At 40.0% G+C, this 17,666-nt stretch overlaps 1 protein-coding gene across 1 annotated transcript; it reads right to left on the bottom strand.

The window, feature by feature from the left end:
• EMC7 (ER membrane protein complex subunit 7) lies at positions 236-17,378 on the bottom strand. Its single transcript, NM_001243700.1, is given in 5 exon segments — positions 236-702; positions 3,237-3,317; positions 5,048-5,186; positions 11,741-11,860; positions 17,045-17,378. Coding segments are annotated over 5 exon segments (726 nt in total). The 5' UTR covers positions 17,278-17,378; the 3' UTR covers positions 236-549.

Raw genomic sequence — 17,666 nt, 5'->3', positions numbered from 1 at the left:
CGCAGGTGTGGCTTGGATCTGGTGTTGCTATGGCTGGGGTGTAGGCTGGCAGCCACAGCTCCTATTTGACCCCTAACCTGGGAGCCTCCATATCCTGCAGGTATGGGCCTAAAAAGACCAAAAAAAAACCCCCAGGAAAGGACAATTAACAAGCCACAGATAACAAAAGATAGCAGAAAACTGTTAGGAAGAAAAGAAATATAAAGTGGGGAAAAAATGACAAGATAAATTTATCTCTGGATTAAGACTTATTTTAATATACTTAATGTATAGTACTTCATATAACTTATTAATGTCATTTTCTATAGGACACTGTAATTAATTCAGTGACATCAGTATTGACCTCGTATAGACAAAGAATGAAAGCTGGATTTTCTTGTGTACCAAACGCAAACATGTGCTGAAGAGTTATCACACACAACAGTTATCAGAGATCAACTTTAAGGATGACTCAAGTTTACAGTAGTTGCTTCACATGGTTTTTCCTCAAAACTTGGATGGCACCCAGTGTTGCCATATTTGTGCAAATGCCATTTCTGACCTGCCTGACTACCTCCTTTTGCCAGCCCCACTTTTGCCTGTTTTACTGCTGCCACTGCTAGATTTGCCAGATGATTTTGAAGAGAAGAGTCTTGTCATGAACTCAGAAACATCAGGTAATTCATGGTTGGAATTCAGCATATTCATTGACTGCTCCATCTCCTGCAGGAAGACAAAGCACAGTGATATAAAAGGCACAGGGATCCTTCAAGTCATTTAATAACTGGTATTTCCATTAAGGAATGAGAGGAACAATACAAGTAAAAGATAATGGTTTGAGCAATGTTGCAATTTCACACCTAACAGCACTCAAGAAACTATGTTTCATGTGTCCTTTCTATAACTAAGCATTTTGATCCTTAGTAAATGTCCAATAATTGTAGCCTAGGGTTTGATTCAACTTATGTTTTTATAAAGGCCATTTTCTCTGATAATGGACATGGGAAATTATATTCCTGCCACCTTGTTTTATGTTTTCTGATTAAAATGCTTCCTTGAGGAGTTCCCATCATGGCGCATGGGAAATGAAACTGACTAGGAACCATGAGGTTTCGGGTTTGATCCCTGGCCTCACTCAGTAGGTCTGGGATCTAGCGCTGTCATGAGCTGTGGTGTAGGTTGCAGACTCAGCTTGGATCTGGCATTGCTGTGGCTGTGGGGTAGCCAATTAGACCCGTAGCCTAGGAACCTCCATGTGCCACAGATGCGGCCCTAAAAAAACAAACAAAAAAATGCTTTCTTGATGTTTTAACAAGTGTTTTCTTAAATGCATACTTTTTTTAGATGCATATAACTAAAATCAATCTTGAATTATATATCAAAATATCAGGAAAGTTTGGAAAACCTCAGTAGTATTTCCAAGACCTGAGCCCTTGCCTTTGAAGAAAATCTATGAATATTCTATGACTTGGGTGACCTCGATTACAGCATCTAAAGTCAAGAAACACAAATGTTACAAACAGTCACTGGCAAGACCTAAGGATTTGGCACTCTTAATTTGATGTTTTGTCATCCCCCTTATTAAGCCAACAATCTATAAAATACTGATCCATTTTTAATGTCTGCTTCATTTGAACTTCATGTGACTTTCCAAAAGTGAACTTAAATTGTACTAGTTCAGACACACACAAAAATAATACTCTATTACCTATCATTTAAAATTAAGCTTTTTATTAAATTATTAGCTTGGGCTTTCTCTCCAAAGATAGAATTTTCACATGAGGTTTTTGTTTATTTTTTTGTTTTTTTCCAGCCACACCCACAGCATAAAGAAGTTCCCGAACCAGGGATCCAACCCAAGCCACAGCAGAAACCTGGGTCACTTTAGTGACAATGTTGGATCCTTAACACCCTGAGCCACTTGGGAACTCCAGCACATGAGTTTTTAAGGAAAAAGTGCTTTTACAAATAAGGCCAGGAAAAGAAACATAAACACAAATCAAATAATATGTTAACATACCCTAACAATTAAGAATTAAATGTATATGGTAACAGATCTCGAGTCCCTACAAAACTATATCATCAACTCTGTTTTGATGACAGGGATAACACATAATCCATTTTAAAATTGATTAATAAATGGTTATTCACTGATGAATAAGGTATAAATACATCATTAATAGAATGGAAAAACTTGGAACTCAGCAGATATTTGTTGATGAAATTTTGGGGTGGAAGAATGGATAATGTTTTTTTAAAAATTCTCGGAGTTCCCGTCATGGTGCAGAGGAAAAGAATTTGAATAGGAACCATGAGGTTGCGGGTTCCATCCCTGGCCTTGCTCACTGGGTCAAGGATCTGGTGTTGCCGTGAGCTGTGGTATAGGTCATAGACATAGCTCAGATCTGGTGTTGCTGTGGGTGTGGCGTAGGCCAGTGGCTATAGCTCTGATTAGACCCCTAGCCCGGGAACCTCCATATGCCTTAGGTACGGCCCTAAAAAGACAAAAAAAAGAAAAAAAAATTCTGAAGATTTTATATGGAAACCAATATTTAAAAGAGACAAAGTGGTGGCAGTAAATTTGAAACATCTTACTTGGCAACTCCCCTCCCCCTTATCAAGCAGAATGGTTTTGTGATAGACAGTTTGCAAGCCACTATTCTATTTTTCTTTTTTGGTCTATCCAAATTTCTTTTGGGTGTCTGAACACATAAACTAAATGTATAATCTGTATATGTGTGACTGGGTCACCTTGCTGTACAGTAGAAAATTGACAGAACACTGTAAACCAGCTATAATGGAAAAAATAAAAATTATAAAATTTAAAAACTAAAAAACAAAGCTGCTGGGAAAAAAATAAATAAAATAAAAAAATAAATAAACTAAATGTATACTCTGAAGAGTTTTGTAGGGTAAAGACAGATTATAAAACGATATCATTTTATGTAATATTTGGATCAGGTACACTAGGATTATTATGCATTGCCAACTATTCAATAGGTAGACACAAAGAGGCAAGTGCTAAGCAGAATGTTTTAGTTATATGAAGAGACTGAGGCTTTTATCAGGCAGAACCAACTGATTTTATCTGGTCCAATGAAAGCAATTATTTAAATGCCAGGAACATTAATACCGTGTCAACATAACCTGTAGATGAATTTGGCCTGGGAATTAGGATAAAGCTGAAAAACCCCAAGCCATTTAGCCTCAGAGGATGGACCAGGACCAGGCATCAGAACACAGTTCAATCATCTTACCCGTCTCATCTCAGGATCACTTGTGTTGACCACTTTGGGCAGAAGCACAAATATCAGTAATGGAAGGACCATCATCATAACCTGTGAAAAAAAAATTCGGAAAATGTTTTCCCAACTTAACTGTAGAATAAAATCTGCACTTAACAACCAGTGATGAAATTAAATACTGTATGTAGAATAAATCTAGCAACCCCCACTTCAGTTCTACTGAATGAGCCCTGCTGATGGCAAGGAGCTCAATGTCTACCTGCTGTACAGTGTAAAAGCCTTACCTATAAGTGCGTGGACTTTATAGACACTTTACTTCTTATCTGTGCTACCTATCATTTGGCAGAGTTTAGAGTTTTATCTAATACAGTTTGCAAACAGAACTAGTCATTTACTTTGTTCAATATGCGATCTAGCAGAATGGTGATCCTGATGGCCAGCCAGGTTCTCTTTCCAGATGACTTGGGGTTCTTGGAGAAAACACTATATCCTCCATGGAATGTATAATATAGTACTAGGCAGTACTATAGTAATAGTATATATGGCAGACTAGTTTTACTAACTATAGGGTTACTAGGCAGTACTATAGTAACAGTAATATGGCAGACTAGTTTTACTAACTATAGGGTTACTAGGCAGTACTACAGTAACAGTAATATGGCAGACTAGTTTTACTAACTTATTCTTCTCAAAGGAGGTACAGCCTGAAACATTCCTGTTTGTGATCTAAATGGCCATCAGCAAGCAATATGATCAACATTTAGACAATTCTAAGATAATCATTCAACTTTCAAAAAGTCAATGTGTTTCAGAATAATTTCTCTGTTCACTACATATTTGAAAAAGGAGAAAATACCTTACTTATGCTTTCAAGAGGGGCAATTTTTTAATGATGGCACATTCATCAGTGGACTAATATGCATGTGTATGAAGGATGAGACAGCTAGCTCCACGTGTGACTTACCGCACACTCTGTTTGAAATTTAAACCTAAGTACTTACCCAATTTCTGTTGCACATTTCAATGTCAAATCTACTGTGCCTTTCTCACTACTATTCTTTTCATTATGTATTCCCCAAGCTACTATTTTCCTGAAATTTATAAATTATTCCAATAATCCTTTCATCCAAGAAGTTGGCCCCAGCTTTCTTTCTAACAGGGTTTATAAGTTTTCTTTTCAGGAGTTCCCGTCGTGACGCAGTGGTTAACGAATCCGACTAGGAACCATGAGGTTGCGGGTTCGGTCCCTGCCCTTGCTCAGTGGGTTAACGATCCGGCGTTGCCGTGAGCTGTGGTGTAGGTTGCAGACGCGGCTCGGATCCCGCGTTGCTGTGGCTCTGGCGTAGGCCGGTGGCTACAGCTCCGATTGGACCCCTAGCCTGGGAACCTCCATATGCCGCGGGAGCGGCCCAAGAAATAGCAACAACAACAAAAGACCAAAAAAAAAAAAAAAAAGAAAAAAAAAGGAAACTTCTTTTTTTTTTTGTCTTTTTGCTATTTCTTTGGGCCGCTCCCGTGGCATATGGAGGTTCCCAGGCTAGGGGTCCAATCGGAGCTGTAGCCACCGGCCTACGCCAGAGCCACAGCAACGCGGGATCCGAGCCGCGTCTGCAACCTACACCACAGCTCACGGCAACGCCGGATCGTTAACCCACTGAGCAAGGGCAGGGACCGAACCCGCAACCTCATGGTTCCTAGTCGGATTCGTTAACCACTGCGTCACGACGGGAACTCCCAGAAGTTTTCAACTGCTAAAAGAAATTAAGAGATTAATAGAGATACTTTATCAAAGCCTGATACATATATCAAAGCCTGATACATACCATTGGGTTCATCAGAAAGTCTGTCCAGCCCCAAGATTCCCTTTTAATGAAGTAAGAAGGAGGGCCTGAAGATTTCATCTGGAGAGGATAGGGCAGTCTGACCACTTCTGACGTTTTGATGTAATTCACATACCTCGCTCTGACAAAGCAACAGGAAAAAAGCATCAGTAATCCTACCAAAAACATTACTAGTTTAAAAAAAAGAAAGGAGTTTCCTTTCATTTCAGTGGCTTGGGTCACTGCTGTGGCACAGGTTCAGTCCCTGGCCATGGAACTTCTGCGTGCCACAGGTATGACCAAAAAAAATATGCTGTATTTGCAACGCCATATAATTACCTCTAGCTTTTTCCAAAATGCTTTGGCATCTAAACTTTCGACCTTAAAAATCTGATGAAAGTAGCTTTATCTATATGTCTAAAATATTTAGCAAAATATAAAGAAAAAACACTAAACTTGGAGTCAATAGACCCAGTTTCTAGCTATAGCTCTGTTATTACAAGGCCTGTGGGGTTAGACAAGTTCTTAACTGTTCTGGTTATATCAAAACTTTTTCTGAAATCCTAGCTCTAAAGCTCTTTGATTATATTTAATAATAAATTTATTTTATTATAAATATACAAAAATACTAGATTATTTGGAGTTCCCATCATGGCTCAGTGGAAATGAATCTGATTAGTATCCATGAGGACACAGATTCGATCCCTGGCCTCAATCAGTTTGGTTAAGGATCCGGCGTTGCTGTGTGAGCCGTGATGTAGGCCAGCGGCTACAGCTCCAATTCAACCCCTAGACTGGGAACCTCCATGTGCTGCTGATACAGCCTAGAAAGACACACACGTGTACACACACACACACACACACACACACAACTAGACTATTTTTGCTTGTCTGAGATACGCATTATTGGGTACCTGAATTTTTTTTTTTTTGGCTACCCCGTGGAATGCAGAAGTTCCAGGGCCAGAGATCAAACCCACATCACAACCCAAGCCACAATAGTGACAACACTGGATTCTTAACCTGCTGAGCCACCAGGGAACTCCAGTGGGAATCCCTAATTTAAAAAGGCTATTTTGCAGGAAAATTTTATGATTTAAGGAAGTCCTGCAACAGTGCCATATGTAAATTATGGTTTTACCAAAGATGTCATTAATTCTAATCACCCATGTTCACACATATTCCAGTTACTTTTTGAAAATTGGCTCCACTATTTTCTCTATCATTTCCTTCTGGAATTGCTATTAGACATATATCAGACTTTTCTACTATTTACTCCACATCTTGTTAAACCCTCACTTTCACTCTCTTCCTTTATCTGTATTGCTTTCTGGTTAATTTCTTCTGATCTGTCTTCTAGTTCATCAAACCTATGTTCAGTTGCTTAACACATCCACTGAGCTTTGTATTCCAAAGCCTATACTGACTGTAGAAGTTCAATTTTATTAGTTTAAATATCTATGGTCTACTTTGGTATTATCTTACTCTTATGGTAGTAAATATTTCTTTTATTTGTTTAAGCATTTTAAAAGTATTTTAAACCATTTTATTATCAATATGCATTAACTCCACTATCTAGAGTTCTAGGAGGTCTGATTGATCTGCTGACTCCATGTACATTGTTTTCTTGGGTATTTAAAGGGTAAGAAGACTTTATTTATGTGTGGACTGGACAGAGTATCTGCCTCCATAGAGGTTAGGTATGTCTCTGCCAGGAGTACAGGATTATTAACTACTCAGATTTGAAGTTTCTGGATCATGCAGGAAGTAAAAGTTCATACCTCAAATTTCAATGCGGGTAAGACTGTGACTATCAGTTTTCAAGATAGACTTTCCCCTCCAAAAGCCAGGGCTAGATTAGTCTGGTTTTGTTTTTGTTCTTTGGGGGTTTTTTGGCAGTGCCCATAGCATATGGAAATTCCCGGGCCAGGCATCAAACCTGTACCACAGCAGTGACCCAAGCCAGAGGAGTGACCACACCAGATCCTCAACCACTAGGCTACCAGGGAACTCCAGGAGTCTGGTCTTTTGGATTTCAGGCCAAGGGTCAAGAGAGGAACCAATTTTAGATCTAATTCTGACCCCAAGCAAGCCCAAGGCTTTCCTCCTACCTACATACTAATAAAATCTAAGCTGTTTGGTGAGAGGATAACAAAATTCCCAGGTGGGAAAGTACTTTAGAGTTTATCCTCTGGGGGTTCCCGTTTCTTTTGGGAGCAGCTATACATTTAAAAAGAAATGTTTATCATGTTTTATCCAGCATTTCTAATATTTTCCCTTCTGTCAAAATGTCAGAAATAGAGGACCCACATTTATCTCAAACTAACTTATAATGATGCTTATAAAAATATTGGTCAAGAATATTAGTATCTTATACGAATCCCACCTTGTTCTCTACTCTGTCTACCCCATTATTAAAATGATATAGGCTATGGTTTGCTTTTTTTTTTAACCTATGCTTTAGGTACTAATCATCAGGAATGGATCTGAGAACATGAATCCCACTGCTGCAACCAGTCCTTAAATGCTAGAGCAGGAAGTACTCTGTACCCAAGGTAGAAAAGCAAATAAAATTTTATATTTAGAAAAATATTTGTTTGCTTAGACTACTTTATTCAAAAGTCAAAGTAAAGAGAATACATAGGGAGTTTCTTGGTGGTCTAGTGGTTAGGATTCAGCACTTTCACCACTGTGGCCCAGGTTCAATCCCTGGTCTGGGAACTGAGATTCAACATCAAGCCACTGCACATCATAGCAAAGAAAACAAAAAACAAACAAAAATTGCCATTAAGAGAATAAAAATAAATTATAATTTTTAATTGACAAGTATCCCCTTTTATTTATTTATTTTTTGTCTTTTGTCTTTTTAGGGCCCCACCTGAGGCACAAGGAGGTTCCCAGGCTAGGGGTCGAATCAGAGCTATAGCTGCCAGCCTATACCAGAGCCACAGCAACGCAGGATCCGAGCCGCATCTGCGACCTACACCATAGCTCACAGTAACACAGGATCCTAACCCACTGAGTAAGGCCAGGGATCGAACCCACAACCTCATGGTTCCTAGTCGAATTTGTTTCCGCTGAGCCACAACGGGAACCCCACAAGTATCCTATTTTAACAACCCTCATTCCCTCTAGTATTCAGCATTTTCAATATTTTTTAAAAAAATGTAAACCTATATATAGTGCATATGGTAATCTACATACTCCCCCCTCTACCTCCAAGCTTGCAATTTTAAAATATATAAAAAGTCAATGATAAGTCCTTTACAATTTAGATTTTAACATACTAGGATTTTTATGTGTTATATGTTATAAATGTTAGACATGTTTTATATATGCATGATTTTATGCCTCTAAAGAGACATGAGTAGTTCCCATTGTGGCTCAGCAGTAACGAACCCAACTAGTATCCATGAGGATGCACATTCAATCCCTGGCCTCACTCCGTGGGTTAAGGATCTGGCGTTTCCATGAGAACTGTGCTGTAGGCTGCAGACGAGGCTTGGATCCTATGTTTCTGTGGCTGTGGTGTAGGCCAGCAGCTACAGCTCCAATTCAACCCCTAGCCTGGGAACTTCCATATGCTGTGGGTGCAGCTCTAAAAAGCAAAAAATAAAAAGACATGAAAAAGTCAATAGCTAGTGAGGTTCAACAATCTGTTTATTACACCAAAAAATATAAACAGGAGTTCCCACTGTAGTGCAGCAGGATAAGGATTTGGCATTGTCTCTGCGGGAGCACAGGTTTGATCTCTGGCCCAGCTCAGTGGGTTAAGGATCTGACATTGCTACAGCTGTAGTGTAGGTTGCAGCTACAGCACAGATTCAATCCTTGGCCCAGGAACTTGGCCCAGAAACTTCTATATGCTGCAAGTGTGCCCCCCCAAAGAATTATAAACATATTTACAAGGTGTTGCCTTTAATTCAAGCTTCACCCTTGCTCTAAATAGCCAATCGAAAGAAATATTAGAAGTTGGACAAAGTAGACTATTCTAAGACAATAATTTAACTTCAAAAATAAGGGGGGAAAGTAACTTGTTTCTAAAGGACATATTTTTAGTGGCATCACAGTAGTGGCTTCATAATAATACTACTGAATAACTGTCTCTGTTTACTACACATGCTAAAAGAGAAAAAAGAAAACTCTACCTGCCCATCAACAGGAGCTGATATCAATGGACTAGTATGTAGCTGATATAAAGGATGAGGCAAGCTCTATGACTCACTATTTCAATTATAACATTTACATTCATTCTTTAAAATATTTCAATGACCAAAAAAAAAAAAAAAAGCAAAGGAAGAAGGAAAACATTTTAGGAGTAAACACTAACTGAAATATAAATATTATGGTACTAACTGAACATCTCTGGCTTACATCAGCTCAATCTGGGGTCTCTGCAAAATAACCTAAATATACTAGGCACATAATGAAAAGGTCAGTAGTAAATACAGTTCCTCTAACCACAAATTATTTTTGCCTTTGCACAACCTCTTCTTTATTACTGAGACATGGTGTAATTTTGCAATAGCTCAAACAATGATGAAGAGAAATTTACCATTTAAAATTGTTTCGTATTTGTCAATCATACCTCAAGTATAGGAAAACTGCTTCCTATACTTCCTGGTCAGAGTAGACCAAAGAGAGTACTATTGGCATGAGACAATAAAAAACAAACAGGAGTTCTCATTGTGGCTCAGAGGGTTAAGGATCTGATGTTGTCTCTGTGAAGATGTAGGTTCAATCCCTGGCCTGGCTTAGTGGGTTAAGGATCCAGCATTGCCATAAACTGCGGCATAGCTCACAGATGCAGCTTAGATCCGGTGTTGCGGCAGCCATGGCAAAGGCCAAAGCTGCAGCTCTGATTTGATCCCTGGCCCAGGAACATCCATATGCTGAAGGTGCAGCCATAAAAGGAAAAAAACCAACCAACCAAATAAATAAATTGGAGTTAAAACAGCAGAAGGCTGAATCTGAACATTGTGGACATCTACACAACTGATTTCAACTTCAAATGAGTTTGTGGTATTCCAGAGTCACAGCCTGAATTCATCTAAAATTCTTTTCACCTCGATTTCAAAGCATATATTCATCTACGTGTAAATTCTGAAACTTTTCCCTAGTCTGCTGGTGTCTAATACTGTACTTTTTCTTTTCTTTTGTCTTTTTTTGTACTTTTCTTTATTATCATCACTCTCACTTAAAGATAAAAGTAATGGAGTTCCCATCGTGGCGCAGTGGTTAACGAATCCGACTAGGAACCATGAGGTTGCGGGTTCGGTCCCTGCCCTTGCTCAGTGGGTTAACGATCCGGCGTTGCCGTGAGCTGTGGTGTAGGTTGCAGACGCAGCTTGGATCCCGCGCTGCTGTGGCTCTGGCATAGGCCGGTGGCTACAGCTCCGATTGGACCCCTAGCCTGGGAACCTCCATATGCCGCGGGAGCGGCCCAAAGAAATAGCAGAAAGACAAAAAAAAAAAAAAAGATAAAAGTAATCAATTGTTTTCTAAAGAAATACTAAATTTACAATGCACACTAAATACTCCAGAAAGGAAGAACTATAGATATTTCTAGTTCAAGATACTATCAAAAAGGTCCCAAGAGGAATTATCAAAATATCCCAATGAAAAATAGATGACAAATATTTTCAACTTAGAAATGTTAAATTATTTCCAACTTTAATAATCACATTTCAATTATAACTTTCACAATGCTTTTTTGCTCCCACAGTAACGAACTTTACCTCTTCTCTGTATAATCGTATTAGGAGCTTTAAAGTAAATTTTAGGAGTTCTCATTGTGGCACAGGAAAATGAATCCAGCTAGTATCCATGAGGACGAGGGTGCAATCCCTGGCCTCGCTCAGTGGGTGGGGAATCCGGAGTTGCCATTAGCTGTGCTGTAGATTGCAGACTTGACTTGGATCCCGCATTGCTGTGGCTGTGGTGTACGCTGGCAGCTGTAGCTCCAATTTGACCTCTAGCCTGGGAACTTCCATATGCCGCGGGTGCAGCTCTAAAACTCAAAAATACATATATACATACATGCATTTATTTTAAGCCGGAGTAGCAGAAACTTCAACTTTCCACACCTGTGGCATATGGAAGTTCCCAGGCTAGAGGTCAAATCAGAGCTGCAGCTGCTGTCCTACGCTACAGACACAGCAATGCCAGCTTCAAGCCACATCTGCAACCTATGCCAAAACATGGGATCCTTAACCCACTGAGCAAGGCCAGGGAATCAAACCTGCATCCTCTGAGTTTCCGTTGTGGTTCAGCGGAAACGAATCCGACTAGGAACCATGAGGTTGCAGGCTCGATCCCTGGCCTTGCTCAGTGGGCTAAGGATCCTGAGTTGCTGTGAGCTGTGGTGTGGGTCACAGATGTGGCTTAGATCTGGCGTTGCTGTGGCTGCGGCATAGGCTAGGAGCTGTAGCTCCGATTAGACCCCTGGCCTGGAAACCTCCATATGCTGTGGGTGTGGCCCTAAAAAAAAAAAAAAAAGAAAGAAAAACCCAAAACCCCAAAACCTGCATCCTCATGGATACTAGTCAGGTTCTTAACCCACTGAGCCACAATAGGAACTCCAAGATAAACATAGTTTAAATAAACTTTTCAACCTTAACAAAAAATTCTAAAAGGAATAATAATGAGGTATTCAGTAGCCTAGACTTTGGCAAAAATTAAATTAGTTGTCCTTACCTCATTTTTCCTTTTGAAGTGATATCCACTCGGACGGGATCAAACCTATAAGCTGGAGATATAACTTCCACTACATAAGATCCAGAAGGTATATCATGAACTACAAAACTGCCATCTGTCCTGGAAAAATGAAAATCATATTTAGTCACTTCTGATTAACAGATTATTCTTTTCTTATTTATTTATTTATTTATTTAATCTTTTTAGGGCTGCACCCGGGGCATATGGAGTTTCCCAGGCTAGGGGTCAAATAGGAGCTACAGCTGCCGGCCTGCACCATAGCCACAGCAACGCAGGATCTGAGCCATGTCTACAGCCTACACCACAGCTCATGGCAACACCAGATCCTCAACCCACTGAGTGAGGCCAGGGATCAACCCACATCCTCAGGTTACTAATTGGATTCGTTAACCGTTGAGTCACAACAGGAACTCCTTTTCTTACGTTTTAAATTATCTGGGTTTTTTTTTTCCATATTTTTTTATTACTCAAATAAATTTATCACATCTGTACTTGTATAATGATCATAACAATCTGATTTCACAGGATTTCCATCCCACAGCCCAGGCACATCCCCCCACCCCCCTAAATTATCTGTTAACTCACAAACCAACACTCCTAAAAATGACAGAGTAATTAAGCAAAAAATTCCACCAAACTAGCAAGAGCTGTCCCACACTTCAGCGTCCCTAATTACACTGCATGGGTTCTACAAAATACCCTAGACCATTCCACAGAGAACCTTGACATAGAAAGTGCTTCTATTTCTTCTGGGGATAGAAATGACAAGTGACAGGAGCACAATACCAAATCTAAAGCCATGTTTCCATTCAAGAGAATAATACACATTATTCCTAGACTACCTGGGTTCCAATTCTGCCAATCCCCTCCAAGAATATCTTAAATTAAAAATGGCTTTTTCCTCCTATTTTATTTTGCACTTTTCTTTCTTTCTTTTTTTTTTTCTATCAAAAAGGTAATTGAGCACTGCTTGTTCCACCTGTTACAAACAGTTCACCATGGTGCAATGAGATCAGCAGCATTTCTGAAACACCAGGATGCAGGTGTGATCCAGGCCTGGCACAGTGGGTTAAAGGATTTGGTGTTGCTACCTGGATCTGATCCCTGCCCAAGAACCCCATATGCCGCAGGGTGACCAAAAAAAATGAAAAAAACAAAAACCCCACAAATAGTTCTCATCTACTTTGCTTACTTCTTTTTGGATATGCAGAAGTTTAAAATGCTAATAATTACATAAAACCATCCACCTTCTTCTTACTGATTTCTTCTTAAACTTCTAGACTTAGAAAACTACCCCCATCAAGAGCTGATAATTTCATGTTCATAGTTCAAAATTCATTTGTTTTACTAACGAGAAACTGCCATTCTGAGGAAAAGGAAGTTTCTGTTTCAAAACAGATGACTTGGAGTTCCCGTCGTGGCGCAGTGGTTAACGAATCCGACTAGGAACCATGAGGTTGCGGGTTCGGTCCCTGCCCTTGCTCAGTGGGTTAACGATCCGGCGTTGCCGTGAGCTGTGGTGTAGGTTGCAGACGCGGCTCGGATCCCGCGTTGCTGTGGCTCTGGCGTAGGCCGGTGGCTACAGCTCCGATTGGACCCCTAGCCTGGGAACCTCCATATGCCGCGGGAGCGGCCCAAGAAATAGCAACAACAGCAACAACAAAAGACAAAAAGACAAAAAAAACAAAAAAAAAAAAAAACAAAAAAAAAACAGATGACTTTATCAGAGAATTGCTAGACTCATCATAACGTTAAGAAATAACTCCTTAAATCATTAGGCTCTTTCTCAGTTAAAGGAATAACTTTACTTCATTCCAGTACCTTTACTTCCCTCCTCCCTCCAGGCTGAGAGGTGATGAATCCTAGGGCACTGCATAACCTGCTTTTTCCCCTACAACATGACTACCCTGCTTAGTCCTTTTACTAAACTTTCCTTGAATTATTCTAATTTGAATGTACTTTTTTTGCTTGATGGGATCCTAACTGAAAGAATTTCAAAACATTTTTCAAGGTCCAGGAAAAAGAATTACTAAATTAATGACTGTGCAAGTATATTTTTCATCCTAAAATGAAATTTTTGGGTCAGGATATGGAAATTCCTGGGTCAGGGATTGAATTTAAAAAAAAAAAATGAAATGCACTCTACAATATACTGGCCTTCTTGCATCCTAATTTGAAAAAACAATAATTACATAAGAGCATTTCTGAGATAAGCGGGGAAGCAAAAATGGACTGGGTATTGGATGATATTATGGCATTATTATTTATTTTGTCAAATCAATGTTTTTTAGTGTTTCTTTAAAGACTTTATCTTTCAGAGGTACATGTTTTTACAAGTTTTTACAAGAGAAATTACATATGTTTAAGATCATATTTAAATATTCCACAAAAAATCAATGCGGTGCAGAGGAGACAGGAAATCTAACAGTAGATTGTGATGGATTCCTAAACTATGAAGATACTTAGTGTATTTTAGCGTATGTCTATAATTTTCCATAATAAAGTTCAAAACATTATAGCACATAATCTTACATATAGTACATAAAGCATAGCACATAATTTCAAAAAACTGAAAACTACCTAAATGCCCCCAGAGGACTAGTTAAATAAATCACAGTTTATATACCAGTGATAAAAGCAAGAAGTGGCATGGAGGATCCTTAGGTGAAACTCCCCAGATTTCCATTTAGCCAGGTGCCAAGTCACCTCCAATAAGCAGAAATATAAGTCAAAACTCAAGAAAATCATGGACCTGGAGAATAGACTTGTGGTTGCCTAGGGGAAGGGGGAGGGAGTGGGGTGGATGGGGAGCTTGGGGTTAATAGATGCAAACTATTGCCTTTGGAATGGATTAGCAATGAGATCTTGCTGTGTAGCACTGGGAACTATGTCTAGTCACTTATGATGGAGCATGATAATGTGAGAAAAAAGAATGTATACATGTATGTGTAACTGGGTCACCATGCTGTACAATAGAAAAAAAACTGCACTGGGGAAATAACAACAAAAAAAAAAAAAAAAAAAAAAAGTCAAAACTGCATGCTGGAGTTCCCGTCGTGGCTCAGTGGTTAACGAATCCAACTAGGAACCTTGAGGTTGGGGGTTTGATCCCTGCCCTTGCTCAGTGGGTTAAGGATCTGGCGTTGCCGTGAGCTGTGGTGTAGGTCGCAGACTCGGCTTGGATCCCGCGTTGCTGTGGCTTTGGCGTAGGCCTGCGGCTACAGCTGCGATTAAACCCCTAGCCTGGGAACCTCCATATGCTGCAGGAGCAGCCGTAGAAATGGCAAAAAAAAAAAAAAAAAAAAAAAGACAACAACAACAAAACTGCATGCTGGTTATGCGTAACAGGTACAAGGTTAGGGTTAGGGTTATCCCTTTTCCAACAAGATTGCCACCATAAGCTCCTCATATTAATTATCAATTAAACTTTCTACACATAAATGAAAGAACATGAAACTGTATCAGAGGCTGGTCACAAAATATTAAATGAAAAAAATATTATTCAGCCACAAAAAAAGAATGAAATGACATTTGTAGCAACATGGATGAACCAAGAGATTGTCACATCAAGTGAAGTAAGACAAAGACAAATATTATATGATATCCCTTATATGTGGAATCTAAAAAAATGATACAAATGAAGTTATCTACTAAAAAGAAACAGACTCAGACTTCCAAAACAAATTTATGGTTACCAAAGGGAGAAGGTGTGGGGGAGAGGGGAAAGGGGATAGAAGAATGGATTGGGAGTTTGAGACTGAAATGTGCACACTATTGTATATGAAATGAATGGTCAACCAGATCCTGCTGTATAGCAAAGGGAAATCTACTCAATATCCATTAATAACCTATATGGAAATCGATATGTGTATATATATAACTGAAGCACCCTGCTGTACAGCAGAAATTAACACAATATTGTAAATCAACTATACTTCAATAAATTTTTTTAAAAACTATGTTACAAAGTACTGTATATCATATTTTATTATTAAAGACACGGATACGATTTCAAAAAGATACAATAAAATGGTTATCTCTATTTTCCTGATAATATTTTCTTCAACAAACATATTATTTATATATCATTTTCAAATAAAAATAGATGGCTTTTAAAAACTGTATACTGAAGAGATCAAGTGCTTAATCGTGGTTAATTTTCCAAACCTTAATGGGAGTTTTACCATTAAAACATCATTTATTAGGGTAAACCCTAAAGAATGCCCTAATTAAAAAAAAAAAAGACTTCCCTAATGCTAGATTTTTAATGATAAACAGCACTGAAAAAATGGCTATTAACTTCCTGTCATTATTTACTAATCTGAGGTTGAACTTTTCATTCAAAGGTGCCTAGAAAATCTGAATATTTGCAAATCAAATTCAGAATTAAATGTCCACATTTAAATTTTGTGCTTTTCAGATACCATTTGCTGGTATACAAACCTACCACAGAAACACCTTTCCCAAATATTTTCAGTTCAAAGTTTCAGTTTAAGCAGCGATTGAAAGATTTAAAACATCATACTTGTGCCTAGACATCTGAAAATCGGGCTTATGAAAAACAACAGTGCTAATAAACCCACCACGTTTTTCATATAAGCTCAAATCCCATTTCTACTAATATCTAAAAAGGACAGAAGCCTGTGAGTACTGTAGAGAAACCCTAGTTTCACATAAGTGACACGTGTGATGCTTCGAATCCCTCGATGAATTCAAATGTAAAAAAGAACAACAATCCCACCTCGAGCCAAAAAAAGGTGCTGATTAGGGACTTCAGGGCCGGTTAATTTTAGAAGCAGCAACATTAGCCTCCTAGTCTATAGCATCACTAGAAGCCCTGTGGGCTTTGAGAATTCCCAGTTGCTTAGCATCCTTCTACACAACATAAAGCTACCAAGAGACTGAAATGAACGCAAAAAGCAGCCAGATTTCAGGGAAACCAGATGAGATGCACAGGAAAAACTTCATCAAAAGACAAATGACCCTGGTCCCCAGGGTCCAGGAATGGTGGTCTCCATCGAGGGCCAAACTGGAGCTGAAAATAACTGACCCCACAGCTCCAGCCCTGGAGCGAGCACCTGCCATCCTCATTTCGAGGTAAGAGACCGGGAAGGGGAAACCGTCCCACTGCCTCCCAAGGTCTTCCAGCACAGACCGCTAGTGGCGCCCGCCCCTTTACCCTCGGATAGCGACATTGTCAGATTCTGACACTTAGCTCCTGAAGGAGGAATTGCCTTTAGGCTTCCATCCCAACCGCTTTCGCGCTGCCCTCAGGAAGCTCACTTAAGGAAGCCGACATGCTCTTCTCCGTCTACCAGCACTCGGGCCGCGGAGATCCAGTCCTGGGGCTTCACTCCAGGAACAACCGCACGGCCTTCAATCTTGAAGCGATCTCCTATGCCGGCCCCACTCCCTCCTGACCCCTCGGAGGTAGACCCAGACACCTCCGAGCTCTGGGCATCCCCTGACAGCAGAAGCAAAAAGACGGGGAAGAGGCCCCATAGAGCGGCCGCCATGACAGCAGCTCTCCGCCGTCAGACCCGCAGCCCCGGAAGCCCTCCCCGTCTCTTGCCGCCGCCGCCACTGCCGCAGCCGCCGCCACCGGCCGATGTCGTCATCCCGGCGCGCCGGCTTCCGCGCGAGCTTTGGACTCAAACACCAGCGCAGAAGTCTTGGCCAATCAACTTGCGAGGCTGAAATGCAGCGCTCTCCGCGCGCTCGGGATTGGAGGGCCGTGTGATTAGTGTCGCTTTAAGGGGGCCGCGCACAAAGCGACCGTGCTCAAGTGTGTGTGTTCGAGGCCTTAGGACCACACCAGAGTAAAAGACGATTAATACTTAAGAGACTTTGGTAGAAACAAGTCCGGAAAGGAGCGTTTAAAAAACTTCTAGAGATTCCCCGAGAC

The sequence above is a fragment of the Sus scrofa genome, chromosome 7 (genome assembly GCF_000003025.6).
Source record: "Sus scrofa isolate TJ Tabasco breed Duroc chromosome 7, Sscrofa11.1, whole genome shotgun sequence".
Lineage (NCBI taxonomy): Eukaryota > Metazoa > Chordata > Mammalia > Artiodactyla > Suidae > Sus > Sus scrofa.
This window is presented reverse-complemented; position numbering and strand designations above follow the sequence as displayed.